This window comes from Kogia breviceps, chromosome 10 (genome assembly GCF_026419965.1).
Source record: "Kogia breviceps isolate mKogBre1 chromosome 10, mKogBre1 haplotype 1, whole genome shotgun sequence".
Taxonomy (NCBI): domain Eukaryota; kingdom Metazoa; phylum Chordata; class Mammalia; order Artiodactyla; family Physeteridae; genus Kogia; species Kogia breviceps.
Genome location: NC_081319.1, coordinates 5,061,012 through 5,083,772, shown reverse-complemented (window position 1 = coordinate 5,083,772; position 22,761 = coordinate 5,061,012). Strand labels below are relative to the sequence as shown.

The 22,761-nt window shown below is 40.6% G+C and overlaps 1 protein-coding gene across 2 annotated transcripts in view; it reads right to left on the bottom strand.

Moving 5' to 3' along the window:
* Positions 1–22,761, bottom strand: part of RAF1 (Raf-1 proto-oncogene, serine/threonine kinase) — a 51,526-nt gene that overhangs the window by 9,451 nt on the left and 19,314 nt on the right. Inside the window, exons 2-11 of one of the 2 annotated variants that reach the window (XM_059076101.2) lie at positions 20,257–20,489; positions 12,640–12,752; positions 9,791–9,893; positions 9,123–9,280; positions 7,638–7,736; positions 6,042–6,195; positions 5,382–5,441; positions 2,886–2,913; positions 2,651–2,778; positions 2,187–2,304 (exon numbers count right to left, since the gene is read on the bottom strand). In XM_059076101.2, coding sequence (XP_058932084.1) covers positions 2,187–2,304; positions 2,651–2,778; positions 2,886–2,913; positions 5,382–5,441; positions 6,042–6,195; positions 7,638–7,736; positions 9,123–9,280; positions 9,791–9,893; positions 12,640–12,752; positions 20,257–20,463 — 1,168 coding nt within the window. In that variant the 5' untranslated portion in view covers positions 20,464–20,489. The remainder of the gene's footprint in view (positions 1–2,186; positions 2,305–2,650; positions 2,779–2,885; positions 2,914–5,381; positions 5,442–6,041; positions 6,196–7,637; positions 7,737–9,122; positions 9,281–9,790; positions 9,894–12,639; positions 12,753–20,256; positions 20,490–22,761) is intronic. The other variant, XM_059076102.2, reaches the window with a different exon arrangement.

Below are 22,761 nucleotides of genomic sequence, written 5' to 3'. Positions count from 1 at the left end.
GCCTTCGGCTGGGCTGGGGATCCCCATACATGGTTAGACCAGGCTGCTGACTTCGCACTGTGGCCCAAGAGTGTCCTCAGGTTTGGGGATCTGCTCTTGAGGGGGTTGCTGCCGTCTTCTCATACTGTTAAGTGACCTTGCTGCTAACAGTCTGACAGCTTCAACTGCTATCTTCATTTCTTTTAATGTGATGTTTGTAATCAGCAGAGGCTGCCAAATCAGACCCCAAGTTCATGCTCAAAAGGAGACTCTGCACTTGGGCTCAAAGGGTCTCTTATGTACATGAAGTAAGTGTGCTTATTAGTTCACGGATCTGAGGCCTCCACTTTGGTTGCTTTAAGAACTTTTCTGTTCACAGCCGATGGGCAGAATCGGTGAGGGGGAAATCACCAAAACAGCTGTAATTCTTAAGAAACTGAATAAAACGTTCTATTATATATAGGAATCAGAAAAGCAACGGGGGGGGGGGGGAGGAAGCAAATATAGCACAAAATACTCAATCTGGAAATTACGCTTTCCTTGACCCTCTCATTTTCCTCTTCATTTACAGACCACGGCTTGCTTTCTGAGGGGCTAAAAGTCCATTGCTCCTCGCTCCTCTGACTTTTGACACTCTTAAGTTAGAAAAACTAGAATCCTAAAGCATTAGATGTTAGCTACATCCTGACAGTTGTCTTTATGGAAGTAACACTATAGCAAATACATCTCCTTACCATAATCTAAAAGTTTGAGACTGAGACAAAACGGAAGCTCAAGGCAGTACTGTGGCAAATCTAATGCTCTGAAAAAACTATGAACCCCCAAATAAAAGTGCTCAATCAGAGGAAGCTTAAATTTGGGCACAACTTAAACTGCATGTATTGGCTTTTAGCTGAGGCTTAAAAACGGATAAAAATGATAAAATGCTCCTAATGGGAGCATTACAAGCAGTGTTTTCTGCTCCACTTCCTGCAATTACTTACAGCCTTCTTGTCTCAGATACAAGCACTCAATCTCACAAAATTGTGTTTTTCTTCTCTAAGGGATCACCAAGACATTTATGACATCTATTTAGAAAATATTCTGCAACAGCATAATTTCTCAGTGACCCAGGAGGCAGGCCAGTAGTATGTTAGACGCAATTTTTGAAAGAAAAGGAATCACCCTACATATATCTACAAGTGTTCAGTCCTTTGCCAGTTCCTGCAAAGAACAAGAAATTTTTCAGATGATTAGTTATAAGTGGAAAACACACAGTGTTTCTCAGTTTTTAACAACTTGAATTTTAATGCTCTAATGTATTTTATGCTCATAACTTTGTCCACTTATGTATAAAGATAAATACGGTGGCATCCAAAGTAGAAACTCAGGCATCTAGGCACTTTAGGTTTTGTGTGTGGTTTTGCTGCTGTTGTTGTTTGCTTTATTAAAATATGAATTTAGAAGCGATGTCTTTTGGGGAACATGTAGCATTTTCAAGAAAATACTCTATTTTCTGGCTGACATCCTAAAGCCAGAGGCATTAAAAACCTGACAGAAATGTTAAGTATGTTGACAAAATACAGAAGCTTTGGCTACAGACCTTAAAATAGAAAGTTTCTTCCAAGTGACAAAGTGTTTCCATTAAAATAAGAATGTGAACTCCCCAAAGGTTCAAGAATTAAGTCTGTGCCTTCCTGTTTGATAAGAGATTCCCACAACCAATCCCAGGGCAGAGCAAAGAAAATCTGGTTTAGGAGGCTCCTGGCTTTCCTGTGCCCAACTGTTTGACCATGGGTATGTTAGTTCCCCCTCTTGGGGACCCTGGTTTTCTGGCATGTAAAATCTCTAAGGTCCTTTCCAGTTTTAAGTTTCCAGAATCCATGCCCCTCCTAATAGCAACAGACTCTTAAACACATTTAAGGAGCTTCAAAGCATGTTCCTCCCAGGCGCACACTGTATTTAATCAGTTTATAAGAGACTGTTGACATTTCACTATGGTGCTCAACTCTTGTTCACCAACTTCTCATTATCCTGAAAACTTTCATACCAATTATAGCACTGATGAGTCTTAGAAAGAACAGTATGAAATGTCACTGAGATACCATTAAGTTCAATCTTCAGATGCAATCAAGTACCCTTGGAGAGTGCTGCTGTGAGCCTGCCTGGCCCTCTCTGGACTGAAACATGACTTCACCCTGGTAGTAAAGGGAGGGCCCCGAACTTACCATGCCACTTGCCCTTATACACAGTTCCAAAGGAGCCTGAACCAATCCGAGTGGAGAGCATCACTTCACTGGCTTCTATTTCCCAGTAATAGCTTGAATCTCTCTGTCCACGAGGCCTCTAAAACAAGCAGATAGCACTGATATACTCCATAGACTGTTAAAAGTCTGTTTAACGAGGGTGTCAAAGAAAAGATCAACCCAACTCCATCCATTCCCATATCTTTTAAAGATAGACATATTAACTGTAACTCCAGTTTTTGTCTTTTGAGAAAATACCATTTTAGTTGTGCCCTGCCTTGCAACAAACCAGCAAGTTTTCCAATGTAAGCACGACAAAAATGGCATTGACATTTTTAATGTATTCATTTAGAGTCTCCCAACCCTAAAACGAAAGGCATTCTCATTTCTGACTAAGCTTTTCTACTGAACCCTAACATGCAGGAAGTGCTGCTGGCCATACTCACAATTTTGTTTTTCTCCTGGGTGCTGGATCCCGGTGCCCGCTCTCTCTGTGCCGGCACAGGGGTTTTGGGCTGTGGCCAGCCTGTCGGGCTCAGATTGTTGGGACTGCTGGACAAGGCTGAAGGTGAGGCTTAGTAGACGAGACAAACAGAATTCACACATGGGTAAGCCGACAGACGATGCACAGCATAAGGAGAAAAAGCCCATGACTATTTGCTAAATGACTTAGACAAGTACCTGATTCACCGTGACTCCGAATTGCATCCTGAAACAGAAAAGGAAAGCTGGTCAATTTCTGCATTAGAAAAGATGTTGTCTGGGGGAGGGAAAGGGAGGAGAAGGATTTACAGGAGCAAAGTGGATTACAATACCTCTAAAACACAAAAGGTCTAATTACATACTCTAACTTTTCTTTGATTAAATTCATCAAACGTCTGTGGCCAATATCTCCAAGACTGTTATCATCTTAATCAGTATTAGGAGGACTGATGCTAATTTCTCATATACAATAAAGCAGCAATCTTTTTTCTCTCTAGAAAGCAATGCACACTGCAGACTGATACTCTTTAAAGGAAGGCTGGCAAAGTTACTATCAAGCTGAGATCCTTCCAGTGGTTGGGGATCTTGCTCCACTGAAGCTCAAAAAAATATAATAAAATATTTTTAATGAGGGGTTCAGTGGCAAGTTCACTGTTACTCCTCTAGGAGTTAGACTTGCTATGGGTAAGCACCACGACTACATATTTTATCCAAACCTAAAATCATAGAAAGCTGGAAGGACCGTAAATCCCCTAATCTAAAGCCTGCATTTTACATATAAGAAAACACATGTGAACAGATAAAGGAACATGGCGAGTGTCACACAACCAGTAGGTGGCAGAAACAGAGCTAAAAATCACCACCCACGGATCTTAGCCATGAGCTCATTCATCACAAAATGCTCCTCAGATCTTATGGGTAAGCTCTGAAACTAGTTATATTCTACTCAGGTGAGAGGTCAAAGGCTACCTTTAGAATTTATTAAACTGTTTAGTTGGAACTGTTTAAATCACAGGGCTCTCCATAAGACCTAAATCCTCATTTTTATAAATCCTCACTTGGAGTATATAAATAACAATAATAGAAAAACACTTGGTCCCCATATCCTCAAAGAGGATTATTTCTCTTGGAAGTCTTACTCTGTTTTCTTTGTGTAACCACAGTAAAGACAGGATCCTTTTTTTCACACAACTGTTACCAGAATGCTCACACTCTATGACATCTTTACAAGAGATAAGAAGAATCACAGGCCAAGCTGCCCCTCCCACTTTCGCAGCCCCACCCAAACATCTTCAGAATTTACCAATAAAGCCTGGGTCTGGGGTTCTCAAACCTGGCCAGTCTTCAGAATCACCAGGACAGGTGTTTACGAATACAGATTCCCAAGCCCCTCCACCCCACTAGGACTGATTAAGTATGTCTGGGAGGGAAGGCAGGAAACCTAGGAATCTACATGCTTTTAAATATGACAGGATGACTGCCAGGTAGACAAAATTTTGTCCAAAAATAACTTGAATTTCAGTAGAATATTTAGCAGCTGTAGCTTTATTATTCAACTGATCTATTCTTTATTTTTAGTCAAAGCGTGCGTGGCACAATGTATTTTTACTGACCAGAAGTACATTCCCATGCACTAGGATTTTTTCTTAATGTTGTCATAATTTTTCTTCCCTGTATCCACTTACCTACCTCATACTTAATTCTGTGCTAATTTCTACAGCTGGACTGAGTTATCATCATCTCTAAATCTAAATATTAGTTAAAGAGAACTAAGATGGTTTAAACAAAGCAAGAAAGTGTACTTTTAAAATGCTGAGTCATATGTGATTTTTAAAAAACAGCAATCAAAATTTGGTCTGCTTCTAAAGTACAGAGAGGATTAAGCACCACAGATGTGCTAGTTATTCTATAATAAAACTTCAAGAATTTTCACTTTTCATGTTCCCTCTAAGTATTAGAGTGTTTATACAGGACTAAATAATACATCAGAAAAAAAGTAACTGGTACATTACTGTATTATTATCAGGGCTAGTAACAGTACAATAGAGACAATAAAACTCATAGCTTGCATACACATGACCCCTTCACAATAATCTTGTGATAACCAAAGTGCCCCCAAATGACCAGTTTAGGCCCCACACTGGAAAGCCAACTCTTTTGTTGAGCCCCTCCCATGTCCGATCAGTAGGACAAGTATGTCGAAAATGATCTGAGGTGTGAGTGAGGTACAGAAGCTGTGCCTGAGGTAGTAGGTGGCCCTGAGGTTTCTCAAGGAACAATTCCTGATGTAGACAGAGCACAGCGGTCTTTGATAAAAGCTTATCAAAGGATTTTCAGGGCATACCAACCAAACTGACACATTTTGTTTCTAAACAAAATATAAATAGAATAGTGATGCTGTTAACAACTACACAAATCTAGCATTAGTCTTTAGTTGAAAGTGATTAAAAAAATTTTTGTAATACGCTTGGCCTCAAAATCTCACTTGAGAAACTGATTTCACCTGTCAGCAATACCACATAAAGTTATTTTTTTACTCCCAAATATGCTATTGTCAAAAAAGAAAACATGAGACCAAGTCTGACAAGAAGCATAAACTTTAGTGACTGTTTCATTTGTGATAGGCCACTGTCGGACAGTCTTAGCAATCCTGCTACTTTACAAGAAAGCAAAGGCATGAAGAAGAATACCTACTCTTCCCCTCAGACAAAATCGTCTGGACCACGCCCTGGGAGAAGCATTCAGGCTGTTACTCTAGTCCAAAGCAATGAGAAATAAGAAGAATAAAGAACAACGGAAGTATTTAAAGCGTATTCAGTTGTTAATAAAGATGAAATAGAAAGCAAACCAAACAGAACATACAATAAAGCCAAGAAAAGAAAAAGCAGTTTGAAAACACTAGCTTTGCGCATTTATATCTCCCTAAATACCTGCTTATTAAAAAATCCTGTGACTCCACCCTCTTATTTCTAAATAAAATCACTTAAAGTCTTTCAGAGAGTTTGTAGTCTTCTATCACTATTATTTTCCTTCCCACATGAAAAAGAAACTACTCTTTATGTATCTTATTCACTAGCTCACTGAAATCCTATTCAAATCTAACATGGAAACAATCAGTTCAAATGTTAACATTTCTTCAGGAAATTTCAGTTCTCCATTTGAATGATATACCAACCAGATTAACGAAGCTAGTCTCAAGATGCAGTGAATAAGAAATTCAAAAAGTCCAGAGACCTGACAAAGCGCTGCAACATTCCTTATCAGGTTTGAAACCCAAAACTCTCTTGACAGAACCGTCAACCCCACCCGAATGACTAACTGACACTCTTCACCACCCGCAAAGGACCCTATTACCTCAATCATCCTGCTGTCCACGGGCAAGGTGGTGCTGACCATGTGGACATTAGGTGTGGACGTCGACCTCTGCCTCTGCGAGAGGGAACCTTCAGAGGAGGGGCTGGAGGTGTTGAATGTGAAAGCGTGGGGTGTGGAGTATCTGTGCTGGGAACTAGATGAGAAGGAGAAAGAAAACTCCATGGTTGACACTCAGCCTTCTGTATTGGTAAAGTGTTTCAACTACCTATTTCATTAAGATACTTGGGGGCAAACCCTACTTATACTACAAACTTTGACAAAAATGTTCCTTTCTTTCAATATGCACCATTTAAAATGTTTCTTCTGTTTAGATGCCTTTGCATGCAAATTTTTTAAAACTAAATAATATATGTGCTCGGAATTCATGTGAAAAGAAATGATACGTTATAAATTTTCTTCTATTTAATAAATCACTTCTACAGGATACTCCGAATTTTTAGACCATTTCTGGGAAAGAACAGATTAGCATTTGTCAACCAATACTACCCCCTACTAAAGCTAGCTGGAACTTGCCCAGGTTAATTTAGAGACTAAATTAGAAAACTTTAAGGAAGATTTTTTAATAGATGGTTAGATTTACCAAGCATGTCTGCAAACAGGCCAGCATTTTATCCACTATGCATTCTTTCCCCCCATAAACAGCTCACAAAATCGATTAATGTGAATTCAGGTTTTAGGTTTCAATACCTAACTGTGAAATTTATCACTGGCTTCTTTTACCCAATGCCACTCTCCCACCAACCAAACTGGGAACACGCATTAAGTACAACATTTTCATTAAAGTCATATACAAATATATCCAGATATCACTTCAGTACAAAGTCCTTATTCTGAGATACACTGCCTTTAACAATTTCCATGACAGTCTTACAAAGGCCAGTAAATATTATATGATTATATATAAATTAAAGTCAGATATTTTGGACAAAGATGTAGATTTATTTTAGGTTCCAAATTCATGTGTAACAGGAATGTGGATTCAACAAAACTCTGATTTTAAAGCTGGAAAACAGAGTAAAGACAAATTATGTGCAAACTCACAGGCACATTAAAACAATTTATATTAAAAATCTAATTAGATTCTTTTCAAGATAGCAATTTATTCAATATTGGGTTGGCCAAAAAGTTCATTCAGGTTTTTCCGTAAGATGTTACGGAAAAACCGAACGAACTTTTTGGCCAACCCAATACCATGGTCTTAGCAATGCAAGGCCATAATAAGCATTTCAAAGTTGAGGGTTTTATTTTTACCGCATCATTGTATACCGTTTTGGGATGCTTTCCCTGAGGCTCACTGCATACTGAGGAAGGCAAAATCTTAAACTCTTTAAAAGGGACATGCTAGGATAACAGAATAAATTGTAGTCAGAGTCACTTTCCAGAATTTAAGAACTAGAGGACCACAGAGAAAAAGTTCTATGTTTTGCTCTAACGCCAATGCTGAGTTCCACAGAAGCAGCAAAGGGTTTACACAGAGAAAGGAGGGAACGCAAGGGAACTCTTGTATTCATGCTTTCAATCCCACCTGCCCCAATACAAACTTTCCAAAAGAAAAGCAGTAGGTAAAAAAAATACCTAACAGGCATCCGGGAAACAGACTCTCGCATCCGACGCATTGTCAAAGAAGGCAGTGCTGGGACCCCACTATCACCAACAGTGGAATTTGGGAACAGCCTAAATGAAAAATCAGAGAAAAGACTGGTTTAAAGACTTGCAGCAGTAATTTTACAGTCAGTCTGCCTGGCCTTGCAAACTCACAGCTACTCAAACTCAACTTTTCCTAGTCACATTTTCCTGGACCATTTCAGGCTACCCAAGGTAAGGGGCTACCCAAGTGACTGGGTTTGAATGACTACAGAATGTGAACAATCTTGACCAGCCAATGAGCACAGAGTCTCTAGTGTGCATTTCTAGGAAATACTGGCCCAATGTCCAGCCATATCAGAATAGTGTGGTTTTTTAAGCTAGAGTAGGGCACTTTATAACCTAAATCACGTAGAGCTTTTCGGAAACATTCTGTCTTGGAAACGCACAAATGAAAAGACAGAGATATGAAGGATAGATCACCTTCAGCACCAAAAGTCATAAATAAGAGGAAAAGTGATATTAACATTAACTGGGCATCTTCTCTTCATGAGATGAGCACTTGGTGCCCGATAAGTTCACGTGTTATCTCAGTTAAGCCTCAAAAGAACACTGCAACCATGGTAATACCCCCGTTTTTCAGATGAGTGAGCTGAGGCCCAGAGGGGAGTACAGATAGTTAATGACAACATTGAGATTTTGACCAATGTCTGCTGGACTCCAAAGTTTGTGCTGTTTGTGCTACCCAAGCTCTCTTCGCAAAAGCAACATGTGACTACCATGAAAGCAAAAAAGATGTTCCCATGGTAGTTTAATGATAACAGGCCCTTAGTTTTTCTAGTACCTTCAAAAAAGGATAAAAGTTCACCTTTGACTTTTCATATCCCTGTTAATAGTTTTTAAGAGGTTCTTTGGAATATGTCACTTTTAATTTAAACCTTACTAAAAAAACCAGTTTGTCTATATGGAACGTATTTTAGTAACTGGTTTGTCTCCTGAGGGATACACGTGTTTTTTAAGGTTTACTGTAATATCATTTTAAGACTAATGTTTTCCCTACTTTGAGGTGAAAAAAACAGCACCAACCACACTTTCTGCTCCTTCTCGATGTCAGAGGTCTGTTCGGTGTTATTTAAGAGTAGACAGAGTAGTGTCTACTAACAACCTAGTAAAAAAAAATCAGGTGGGGGGTGGTTTTCATAGCCCTCTGCTCTTTGCCTTACTGAAGCACAGTATATCAATCTCTATTTGACAGGTAATACTCCTACCAGCTCATTTTAGAGTGTTATATACCACCTTAAAACTTGCTAGTTTCAGAATTGTCATGTTTCTAAAGCAGATCGTTTCCAGATCATGATAATTCATTTAATAAGTCTAAAACCCAGACCTGTCAGTCAAATATACAGTATGCATCCTCAAAAGGGGTTTATATCTCCCTGCCCCCTTATATTCTTTGAAAAAACAACAATGCCTTACAAGAGTTGTCTGATATTACTCCAGTCCACACACATAGTAGGTACTTTGGTGCTACAATGCTCATGAAACTTGTAGCCACAAGTCTGACATCTAAACCCATTTAGCAGGAACTTCTGACAGATGTCACAGAAGGCAAGCTTCAGGAAGGTCTTCCGAGCCTGGAACAAGAACACAGGTGTAAATTATACTGAATAAAAAACAAAATAGGGCTTCCCTGGTGGCGCAGTGGTTGAGAGTCCGCCTGCCAATGTAGGGGACACGGGTTCGTGCCCCAGTCCGGGAAGATCCCACATGCCGCGGAGCGGCTGGGCCCATGAGCCATGGCCGCTGAGCCTGTGCTCCACAACGGGAGAGGCCACAACAGTGAGAGGCCCACGTACCGCCAAAAAAAAAAACAAAAAAAACAAAAAAAATACACAAAATAATTTCCTTCTTGACCCCCAAGAGGTTTTATTAGAATGAAGAATCATACTTCCAATGTTTGTAAAATCCATACACAGAAATTAAAGTACATCTGTGATCTAATGACACCTAAATTGCTTTACTGTAAACAATGGCACAGCTTTAAACAATCCAACAACATATATACTTATTATCTCTGAGAAATTCCTATTGTGCCAGCCAAAGCACCCAACATACCACAAAGAGAGAAGAGATCTGCAACTTACAAAGTTGTGTGTTGTGAGTGGAACATGGTCCAGGAAATCTACTTGAAGTTCCTCTCCAATCAACGAGGCAGCATCAGTATTCCAATCTAAACGTGCTTTTTTACTAAAGAGGATTTTAAAAAACATAATATGAAAGGGAAAGATTTAAATTAGGTGAAAGAGTTGAATACCAGTAATAACAACAGCTACCATTTAGCTCATACTACATAAACATAAAACTTAACTTAAATCCCATACAACACTGACATTTAATTCATACAACAAACCTATAGGGACTTCCTGGTGGCACAGTGGATAAGACTCCGTGCTCCCAATGCAGGGGGCCCAGGTTCGATCCCTGGTCAGGGAACTAGATCCCACATGCATGCTGCAACTAACAGTTCGCATGCCACAACTAAGGAGCCCGCCTGCCACAACTAAGACCCAGTACAACCAAATAAATAAATATGAAAAAAACAAAAAACCTATGAAGTGGGTATTATTATCCCCATCTTAAAAATGAGAGAAATGGGGCTCTAAGAAGGTAACTTGCTCAAGGCCACACACAAAGTGTAAGGGCCTATTTGGAATCCAGGTCAGTCAGACTCCAACGCTTGTATTCTCAGAATAAAGTTTTTTTTAAACAATGAAATAAAACAAACTCATGATAAAGGAAATATGCAATAAATTGGACTTTATAACATTAAAATCCTATAAAAATCCTACAAAATGGGTTATAAATATTGCTACAGTAGCAAAATTTAATCTTCACTAGCCTACTTCAATCTAGAAAACACATAAATAGAAAGGAAACACAAATAAAATGCACTTTTCTATGAAGACTGGGCTCAAATCTGTAGAACTGTCTGCAGAGTCTATACATATAAATTGATGAAAGACTTAACTGTCTTAAAATTTACTCTGAAACCACTCTTTCTGTGCCTAAACAAGACAGAAAAATAGGTACATTTAAGTAAAAATTAATTCCCAGTTCCTTTCTCATGTCTTATCTAGGTTATCTGGCCCATCTCCTGAAGGAAGAATATTCTCAGGTAGGGAGAGAACACCACATATACAGCACCATTCTAACCTCTCCCTTCACCTACGAGAAGCCTATTAGAGCCATCTTTCTGATTATATAGCAGGAAATAATCCATCCCTTAATATAACTCCCTATACAAGGTATGGGAAACCCGACATTACTCCAAAGACCTGTTTTGCCCTAATGAAGAGGGAGAGGGTCAGTCCTGTTTCCTGACCAGTCCTGAGGTGCCATCCATCCAAAAGAGAACCTAGGGTAGCTCCAAACAAATACAGCCGTGGACAAGAGTGGCTCAAGCCCCTCTCTGTCTCAGAGTCTCTCTAGTCTTTAGGGAGCACTAGGCACTGGCTTGGGGACCAACCTGGGACTGTACCCACATAAAACTGGCATCTGCCTCAAAGATTTGCACTTCAGCAAAAAGCCCCCTAAGCTGAGAGGAATAACATAAACAGATGAATTTATGCTCACCCTTTTTGTTGCAGCAAAAATAGAAATGAAACTTTTCTGATAAACAAGGAAAATAAACAATGAACAGGCTGGGGAAACAGCATAAACAGGCCTGAAAGAGTTAAGCAATCTTGGTTATTCTTTAGCTGTTACTACTAGCAAACACTTGCAGCTAGACTTGTCCTTCACAAAGCTAAACAAAGCTAATTACTCTCTGATTCCATATGAATTGTTCCCTGCACCTGGCACTTATTCTGGCTGCATTCTCTTGTAGCAAATCACCCCTTGTAGCTGTTTACATTTCATAAAGAAGGTCACCCGGCTGATAACCCAGAGATAAATGGACCCAATTACCAGGCTGCCTGATGCCAACGGTGACTGTTTTAAAATACTGCAAGAAGAAGAATACAAGACCTTCACCACTTTCATCCTTATCACTTACCCTGGACTGCTAGTTCCACCTGTAAGACCCCCTCTATTTCCCCAGGACAGGGGGACACAGTTCTTGAGGCGCTAGCCTGCTGTGTCTTCCCTTTGCCTGGCAAAGAAAATAAAAAGCCTCTCTATTTCTTATCTTCCAAATCTCTGTCTCCGTATTTTTATTCGGCATCAGTGAACAGGGAGCCAAATTCTGGCAACATCTTGAGTACTCATTCCCTAGGCTAGTCTCTCAAACTGGGGAGCCCCTTGAAATATGAAAGATGTAAGCTAAAGATCAGTAACAGAACTAGCACTTTCCAAGAAGAAGGTAAAATTAAGGTTATTATCCCAGATTTGGGGGGAAACAGTAATAGGTAACAGTCACCGATGGCTCTGATGCTACGGGGTATTACTCCTAGACTTTGAGGCGATGCCTCTACCTTGCTACCACCATTAGGAATAGGATGAACTACACTGATCCTCCTTGAAGCAGAAATTCTCCTCCATCTTCTAGCCCTGTTTCTGTCAAACTGCTGGGATTCAGTAAATATTAACTGAATAAAAATGAGTCAATTATAAAAGTTTATCTCTTAAAGACAGTATTCTTTAACTATAAATAATAATGAAACACTTTCTGAGTACCCACTCTGTAAACTGCATCATAGCAAACACAAAAATCTTGCTCTTGAGCAACATACCATCTGACATTACTGTTTCCTTCTATGGAAACACTATCCAACAACTAACATGTATTTTATCTTCCAATGTAATGTTCAAGCAAAATTTTCAAGTTCTTGGTATCTTATTTTTCTGAATTGTCTCTTTACAAACAAGGGTAGTCAAATATTCACTATTCTACAGGAAGCTTAGTACAATTTTTTTTAATGGAAACAGTTATTATTTGAAGCTAGGAAATCCTTACTGGTACGAAGGAAGAGCTGGCTGACTTTTGAGCTCTTACCCCTTGTGTTCGTGGAGAAGTCTGAAAACCGCACAGCACTCTGGTTGCAGGCCCCTCACCTTGAGAGCTTTCCTAAGGCAGTCATGCAAGCTCATTCCATTCCGCACATTGACCTACAAACAAAGGATCACCTTTAGAACCAACACAGGCTGCACAAGCACATCCCTTGGAAAGGTGAATATAGAAATAAATCCACAAGTCTGTAAGGGTGTATGTAGAAGATTTTATGACAGCATTGCTTGTACAGTTGACCCTTGAACAACACGGCTCTCAACTGCACAGGTCCGCTTATACGTGGATGTTCTTCAATAGGAACTACCACAGTACTATATGATTTGTGGTTTGTTGAATCCGAGGATATGGAACAGTGGTTACAGAGCACATACACCAAGGGCTGACTGTAAGTTATACTCGGATTTTCAAGTGCACATGGGGTTGGCGCCTGTAACCCCGAGTTGTTCAAGGGTCAACAATAATGGCAAACACACACACAGAGGAAGCACCCAGAATGTCCAGCAATAGGTAAGTGCTTGAATAAAGTACAGAACATCTGTATGTGTCACACGGTGCTGCTAATATATTACTTATAATGACTCATAAGAGGGTGTTCATATTAACTGGGGAAAATATTTTTCAGAATAATACAAAGAGTAAGATTATTTAAAGGGTGGGGAACCTATATATGTTTATATATGTTGTATGAGTGTGAAAAGACAGACACTCAGCTGTTACCCCTATGAGAAAGTGGTTGGGAGAGAGAAATGATCAACTTTCCCTCTCTACATCTCTATAATTTGTTTGACTCAATGAAATGTTCATGCAAGCATAAATACCCACCAGAAAGGAAAATAAGCCAACCCAACCTATAAACAAACATGAGTTCTTCTGATCAAAACTTTGTATTTCAACCTATTTTCAACAAAATGGTTGATCTTCCTAACAAAAATTCCATCTCACATGCACTTCACACTAGGGAGGGCAAGCAGGAAGTGGAGGAAATAATGCCTCTGCCCTGCTGTCAGAACAAACATCACTGCCAGTTTAAATAAATGTACACACCCATTCCAGACCTTAGCAGTATATGCCCCTTTCACATCCCCCTGTACCCAATCCTCAAAAACTCAGCAGGCACTCAGAAGCCTAACAGAGGGACTTTCCTGGTGGTCCAGTGGAAAAGAATCCGCCTTCCAATGCAGGGGACGCGGGTTTGATCCCTGGTCAGGGAACTAAGGTCCCACATGCCGCGGGACAACTAAGCCAGCGCGCCCCAACTACGGAGCTCATGCACCTCAACTAGAGAGCCTGCATGCTGCAAACTACAGAGCCCACGGGCTCTGGAAGCCACACACCCTGGAGCCTGTGCGCCACAATTAGAGAAGAGAAAACCCTGCACCCCACAACTAGAGAGAGAAGCCTGCGTGCTGCAACGAAGAGCTCACACGCCGCAACGAAGGATCCTGCATGCCTTAGGACTTCCCTGGTGGTGCAGTGGTTAAGAATCCACGTGCCAGGGCTTCCCTGGTGGCGCAGTGGTTGAGAGTCCGCCTGCTGATGCAGGGGACACGGGTTCGTGCCCTGGTCCGGGAAGATCCCACATGCCAAGAAGCGGCTGGCCCCGTAAGCCATGGCCACTGAGCCTGTGCATCCGGAGCCTGTGCTCCGCAACAGGAGAGGCCACAGCAGTGAGAGGCCCGCGTACCACCAAAACAAACAAACAAAAAAAAAGAATCCACATGCCAATGCAGGGGACACGGGTTCGATCCCTGGTCCAGGAAGATCCCACATGTTGCAGAGCAATTAAGCCCACGAGCCACAACTAAGCCCGCAACCCTAGAGCCTGTGCTCCACAACAAGAGAAGCCACCGTAACAAGAAGCCTGCACCCTGCAATGAAGAGCAGCCCCCGCTTGCCACAACTAAAGAAAGCCCACATGTGGCAACAAAGACCCAACGCAGCCACAAATAATTAATTAAAAAATAAAAAAATAAAAAGATCCAGCATGCCTCAATGAAGATCCCACATGCCACAACTAAGACCCGATGCAGCCAAAAATAAACTAAATAAATAAATAAATCTTAAAAAAAAAAAAAAAAGCCTAACATAAAGTGTGAGTGCCAGGGTGCTAATAATAATGGCAGCTATATAAAAATTTCACCTAAGCTCTTAAGCATTTCAATAAAAGCCCTATACATTTTGTTTTTAAAGCCAATAAAGTTTATCAAAAGTAAGGCACCTAGACAGTATGGGCTGTAGAGAGAGCAGAACGTAGATTAGCAGTGCTTGCAAACTGCCCAAAGTAGAGTCCTTCCACTGGGTGAAAGTGTGACAGCTGACAGTGGCCAACCCAGCCCCTTCCCAGAGGGAGGTGAGTGATGTGTGTACTTATTTTAAAGGTTTAAAATATTTTTAAATATTCATTTACAGTGTTTCACAAGGTTATTTTAAAGGTTTCTTGAAGCAGTGATACCCTCAGAAATATCCCACTAACTTCCAGCTTCCAGACACAAAACAGCAAAGTAAAGGGAGGGAGAATGATCTGAACTATGAATACACCAAGAATGAGGACAGTGAAAACTAAATAAACACTCACATTAAAAGAATCATGACCTGTATCAAATACTGTGCAGTAGTACTTTGAAAACTGTAAAGTGATATGTGTACTATTTAATCTTCATTAAAAGTCACAGCTACAAGAGCTAGACAGTACTTTAAATATCTTCTAATCCAGTGGGGTTCCCAAACGTGGCTGATATTAGAATCATCTGAGGAGCCTGTGAAAATGTATTTTCCAGGCCTGCCCCCTCTAACACATCCATCTGATTCAGTTCATCTTGAATGAAGCTCAGGAATCTGTATTTTAAACTGCTTCTCGGGTGATTCCAGGGGTAATTAATGGGCCTCAGCTATGATCCAATCACTCATCCAATAATAATTAGCAGCAGCAGTTAGTCAAAGAGAGGCATGTTTACAAAACAAGTGACAAGAAAAATTCAAAAAACAAGCAACGACTAATTATTCTAAAATTATTTAAATCAGACATAGATCCTCTCTATCACTCTTCTCTCTACAACTCCCCATGGACACAGGTTGTAATCAGCTAAATCTGATTCATCTCTGGAGCCCACTAAGTGATTATGATAGTCATTCTGGGCTCCAGCAGTGAAGCAACCTGGGGATGATTAGAAACAGCTGACTGGCCAGGCTGGCCAGCAAATGACTCCTTCTCCTCCTTCAATGCTCCCCTGAAGCTGGGTGCCTAGTGAAAGAAGGTGGTACTACTTCCAGAGATACACAGTCCATCTCTGGCCAAAGAAACAGAAGAAACTAACTTTCTCTGACAGAACCTTCTCAAAAGCTGTCGGAGAAGTCAAGCTTCCAAATCAGTCGTCCCCAACCACCAGTTGTGCTCAAATGAAGGCTGTCAAGTATACACAAATGCCAGACTTCCCTGGTGGCGCAGTGGTTAAGAATCCACCTGCCAATGCAGGGGACACAGGTTCGAGCCCTGGTCCAGGAAGATCCCACATGCCGTGGAACAACTAAGCCCGTGCGCCACAACTACTGAGCCTGCGCTCTAGAGCCCGTGAGCCCCAACTACTGAGCCCATGCGCCATAACCACTGAAGCCCGCATGCTCTAGAACCCATGTGCCGCAACTATTGAGCCCGTGTGCTGCGACTACTGAAGCCCACATGCCTAGAGCCCATGCTCTGCAACAAGAGAAGCCCCCACTCACCACAACTAGAGAAAACCTATGCAAAGCAACAAACAACCAACAGAGCCAAAAATAAAAATTTAAAAATTAAAAAAAGTATACAGATACAGAAAACACTCAGAAATAATCATAACTGCCATTTTACTTATGAACTAGCCACTGTAGTCAGCATGAGCCTCATTTCATAAAAGTCAGGAAACAAAGGCTCAAAATATTATGTAATTTGTTTAGATGATACAGCTTATAAAAGGCAATACAGGGATTTAAATTTGGGCCTTGCTGTCTTAAAGGCCCATACACTTAATTATTACGCCAAACTAAGTTTCCCACTCTTCCAGGCAAACTGGTAGATGGGGGTGGACAAGACAGTGGCAGTAATGCCCAGAAGCAGCACCAGATGATCTTCGGCTTCCCATCACATTCAGACTTCCCGCCTGGGCTCTCCACTTAAGGTAAGAAAGAAAATTATTGAGAAAATAATGGGTAAAAATCACTTTGCAAATGAAAGACTACTGTTGAAATATAAGGGGATTATTATTATTATTTATTTTGCCAGCCATTAAACTTTCATTTTTAGGAAAGGGAACAAAACTAAATTTACTCACACTTTAAAATGCCTTTGAGTTTTGCCTTCAGTTCAAAATGTACCTAAATGTACAACACTATAACTGGAAGGCTCTTTAGGGTCACAAAAGAAGTATAAAGGAAGTTTTAGTAAAGTGGAGAGAGTTGAACTGTTAGAAGCAAACTGAGAAAACTCTGGACTGTACTTGCCTACCTTGAAACCTTACCTCGCCTAGCTACACAGAATAAACACAACGCACTGCTTTTACACAAAAAACAGAGGGTGGGAAAGGAGGAGGTGTGGACATTTTGAAGGAAGGTTTTCTCAAATGTCCCATGCCAAGCAAAATTAGCACAACTTCATTTTTCTGTTTCAACCAGGTGTTTTGTTTTTTTTTTTCCGCTCTCAGGATAGTAAGAAACTTTTTGAGCAGTAATTTCTTCGAAAAGTTGAGATTTCATGTGAGAAACTATGCAGGAATAACTGGCTAGTTCAGTGCCCCTGGAAAAGAGCTATGATTTTTAAGCTACCTCCAGCTTTCCCACAAGGCCTAGGAAATTTACCAAAATAATTTTTCTAAGCAATTTTATTTCCTTCAATATACCTATAATATCAAAAAATTTTTTAATGAACAGTTTGCTTTAATATTCAGAACAAAACAATTTTTTAATCACCAGAAATGTCTAAGGGAATTTTCCAAAGAACCCTTTGAAATATATCCCCATAAGAATTATACTATTTTCACCTCACACCAGTCAGAATGGCCATCATCAAAAAATCTACAAACAATAAATGCTGGAGAGGGCATAGAGAAAAGGGAACCCTCCTACACTGTTGGGGGGAATATAAATTAGTACAGCCACTATGGAGAACAGTATGGAGATTACTTTAAAAACTAGAAATAGAGCTACCCTATGATCCAGCAATCCCACTCCTGGACATATATCTAGAGAAAACCATAATTCAAAAAGATACATGCACCCCAATGTTCATTGCAGAACTATTTACAATAGCCAGGACATAAAAGCAACCTAAATGTCCATCAGCAGAGGAATGGATAAAGAAGGTGTGGTAGATATATACAATGGAATATTACTCAGCCATAACAAAGAACGAAATAATGCCATTTGCCACAACATTGATGGACCTAGATATTATCATACTGAGTGAAGTAAGTCAGAGAAAGATAAATATATGCTATTGCTTTCATGTGGAATCTAAAAAAAGGGTACAAATGTACTTACCTACAAACCAGAAACAGAGTTACAGATGTAGAAAATAAACTTATGGTTACTGGGGTAAGGGGGGGAGGAATAAATTGGGAGATTGGGATTGAAATATACACACTACTGGGCTTCCCTGGTGGCGCAGTGGTTGAGAGTCCGCCTGCCAATGCAGGGGACACGGGTTCGTGCCCCGGTCCGGGAAGATCCCACATGCCGTGGAGCGGCTGGGCCCGTGAGCCATGGCTGCTGAGCCTGCATGTCCAGAGCCTGTGCTCCGCAATGGGAGAGGCCACAACAGTGTGAGGCCCGTGTACCGCAAACAAACAAACAAAAAAAAGAAATATACACACTACTATATATAATATACACATTACTACATATAAAATTGGTAACTAATAAGGGCCTACTGTATAGCACAGGGAACTCTACTCAATACTCTGTAATGGCCTATATGGCAAAAGAATCTAAAAAAGAGTGGATTTATGTATATGTACAACTGATTCACTTTGCTGTACGCCTGAAACAAACACAACATTGTAAATCAACTGTACTCCAATAAAAATTTTTTTTAAAAAAGAAGAATGTACTATCTGTTTAGAGGAAATGTCAGTAAAGAAGACATTCCAGGCAAGGCTAACAAAAGAATGAAGGCCAAGAGCTGGGATAAAGCAAGGGGTGTGAAAGGAACATAAAGCAGTAAAATCTGCAACTGGAAAGCCAATTAACAAAGTCCCTAAGTGGAACCCTATTACACTGTTGGTGGGAACGTAAATTAGTGCACACACTATGGAAAAGAGTATGGAGGTTCCTTAAAAAACTAAAACTAGGGACTTCCCTGGTGGTGCAGTGGTTAAAGAATCCACCTGCCAATGCAGGGGACACGGGTTCGAGCCCTTGTCCAGGAAGATCCCACATGCTGCAGAGCAACTGAGCTCATGCGCCACAACTACTAAGCTCCAGAGCCCTTGAGCCACAACTACTGAGCCCGCATGCCACAACTACTGAAGCCCACGTGCCCTAGAGTTCACGCTCCACAACAAGAGAAACCACTGCAATGAAAAGACCACACATTGCAAACGAAGAGCAGCCTCCGCTCACCACAACTAGGAAAAAAAAAGTCTGCATGCAGCAACAAAGACCCAACATGGTCAAAAATAAATAAATAAATAAATTTATTAAAAACTAAAACTAGAGTTACCATATGATCCAGCAATCCCACTCCTGGGCATCTATCCAGAAAAGGCGAAAACTCTAATTTGAAAAGATACATGCACCCCAGTTGATTAGCAGCACTATTTACAATAGGCAAGTCATGGAAAAAACCACAGTGCCCACCAATGGGATATTACCGAGGCATAAAAAAGAAATGAAATATTGCCACTGAAGAATATCATACTGGGATTTCCCTGGTGGTCCCGTGGTTGAGACGCCGAGCTCCCAATGCAAGGGGCCCGGGTTCAATTCCTGGTCAGGGAACTAGATCCCACATGCCTCAACTAAAGATCCCGTGTGCCGCAACTCAGACCCAGCACAGCCAAATAAATAAATACTTAAAAAAAAAAAAAGAATACCATACTAAGTGAAGTCAGACAGAAAAAACAAATATTATATGATTATCACTTAAATGTGGCATCTAGAAATAATACAGATGACTCTATACACAAAATCAAAATAGACTCACAGATATAGAAAACAAACTTACTGTTACCAAAGGGGAAAGGTGGGATAAATTAGGAGTATGGGATTAAAAGACACAAACTGCTATACATAAAATAGATAAGCAACAAGGATTTACTGTGTAACACAAAGAACTATTCAATATCTTGTAATAACCTATAATGGAAAATAATCTGAAAAAAATATATATATATAAAAAATATCACAATCACTTTACACCTGAAAGTAACACCATATTGTAAATCAACTATACCTCAATTAAAAACAAAATAAAAACAGGTACAACTACAAAACACTAAAATAAAATTTTAAAATAAATAAAGACTCAAAGTTGACAGTGAAGATTTCGCCTGCCTATAAGATGGGCAACATGATCCATAATGTTTTCTATAGGGTGAGGGACAACGACATTTTCTGAGAGCAATGTTCACGTACCACTGTTCTTTGCTTGTTTGGCAAAAAAACACGGATAGTGTTGCTTGTCTTAGAAGGGTCCGTAAGTTTGCCATCATCTGATGCCCGACGCTGATAGCCAAACTGCTGAGCTATTGTAGGGGAGATGCAGCTGGGGCCATCAAACACTGTGTCTTTGAATCCAAAACCATTGCTGATCGTCTTCCAGGCCCCCTGTATGTGCTCCATTGATGCAGCTTACACAATACTTAAACCTGGTAAAAATAAATAAATAAATAAATAAATACATAAATAAATAAATAAATAGACAAATAATTAGAATTCTTGAACAAAAGTAATTAACTCAACAATACAATATACAGAGTAATTGTGAAAACAGTAGTATGTGGGCTTTTTTGTAGGTGACATCTTCTGCTTAAATTACTCAGAAAACTTCTATTTTAGTATATTCCCATAGAATATTTCATAGACAACTCAAAAATTAACAAAATGTGCATTAGAGATCTAAAGACTCATCAAGGGTTATACCACCAGTTAAAAGCCAACCTGGAACTATAAGCCCACGTCTCTTGACTTCTTATTCTAATACTGGGTGGGTCAAAAGGTTCGTTCGGTGTTTTCCCTAAGATGGCTCTAGTAGCACTTAGTTGTCTTTAACTTCATTTGAAACAATTTTGTTAGATTATATGTGACAGCTGTCATATCAGCGTGCATTTAAAACAAGACTTATCAAAATTGGTGAATTTTTGTGTAGCTATTTTAATACTGAAGATGGAAGAAAAAGAGCAACATTTTCAGCATATTAAGCTTTATTATTTCAAAAAAGGTAAAAATGCAACTGAAATGCCAAAAAAGTTTTGTGCAGTATATGGAGACGGTGCTGTGACTGATCAGACTTGTTCAAAGCGGTTTGCGAAGTTCTGTGTTGGAGATTTCTCACTGGACAATGCTCCACAGTCGGGCAGACCAGTTGAAGTTGATAGTGATCAAATCGAGACAGTAATTGAAAACAATCAACGTTATACCACGTGGGAAAATGGCTGACATACTCAAAATATCCAAATCAAGCACTGAAAATCATCTGCACCAGCTTGGTTACGTTCATCGATTTGATGTTTGGGTTCCACATAAGTTGAGCAAACAAAACCTTCTTGACCATATTTCCGCATGCAATTCTCTACTTAAATGTAATGAAAACGTTCCATTTTAAAGACAACTTGTGACAGGCAATGAAAAGTGGATACTGTAGGGCTTCCCTGGTGGCACAGTGGTTGAGAATCTGCCTGCTCATGCAAGGGACACGGATTTGAGCCCTGGCCTGGCAGGATTCCACATGCCGCGGAGCAACTAGGCCCGTGAGCCACAACTACTGAGCCTGCGCGTCTGGAGCCTGTGCTCCGCAACGAGAGGCCATGAGAGTGAGAGGCCCGTGCACCGCGATGAAGAGTGGCCCCCACTTGCCACAACTAGAGAAAGGCCTCGCACAGAAACGAAGACCCAACACAGCAAAAAAAAAAAAAAAAAAAAAAAAATTAATAAACTCCTACCCCCAACATCTTCTTTTAAAAAAAAAAAAAAAAAAGAAAGTGGATACTGTACAATAATGCAGAATGGAAGAGATCGTGGGGCAAGCGAAATGAACCACCACCAACCACACCAAAGGCCAGTCTTCATCCAAAGAAGGTGATGTTGTGTATATATGGTGGGATTGGAAGGGAGTTCTCTATTATGAGCTCCTTCCAGAAAACCAAATGATTAATTCCAACAAGTACTTCTCCCAATTAGACCAACTGAAACCAGCACTCGACAGAAAGCGTCCAGAATTAGTCAACAGAAAATGCATAATCTTCCATCAGGATAATGCAAGACTGCATGTTTCTTTGATGACCAGGCAAAAACTGTTACAGCTTGGCTGGAAAGTTCTGATTCATCTGCTGTATTCACCAGACATTGCACCTTCAGATTTCCATTTATTTAGGTCTTTACAAAATTATCTTAATGGGACTTCCCTGGTGGCGCAGTGGTTAAGAATCCGCCTGCCAATACAGGGGACACGGGTTCGAGCCCTGGTCCGGGAAGATCCCACATGCCGTGGAGCAACTAAGCCCGTGCGCCACAACTATTGAGCCTGTGCTCTAGAACCGGTGGAGCCACAGCTACTGAGTCCGCACGCCAACTGAAGCCCACGCACCTAGAGCCCATGCTCCGCAACAAGAGAAGCCACCGCAATGAGAAGCCCACACACCGCAACAAAGAGTAGCCCCCGCTCACAACTAGAGATAAGCCCACGCGCAGCAACGAATACCCAACACAGCCAAAAATAAATAATTTTTTTTTTTTTTTTTTTTTTTTTTTTTTGCGGTACGCGGGCCTCTCACTGTTGTGGCCTCTCTCGTTGCGGAGCACAGGCTCCGGACGCGCAGGCTCAGCGGCCACGGCTCACGGGCCCAGCCGCTCCGCGGCATGTGGGATCTTCCCGGACCGAGGCACGAACCCGTGTCCCCTGCATCGGCAGGCGGACTCTCA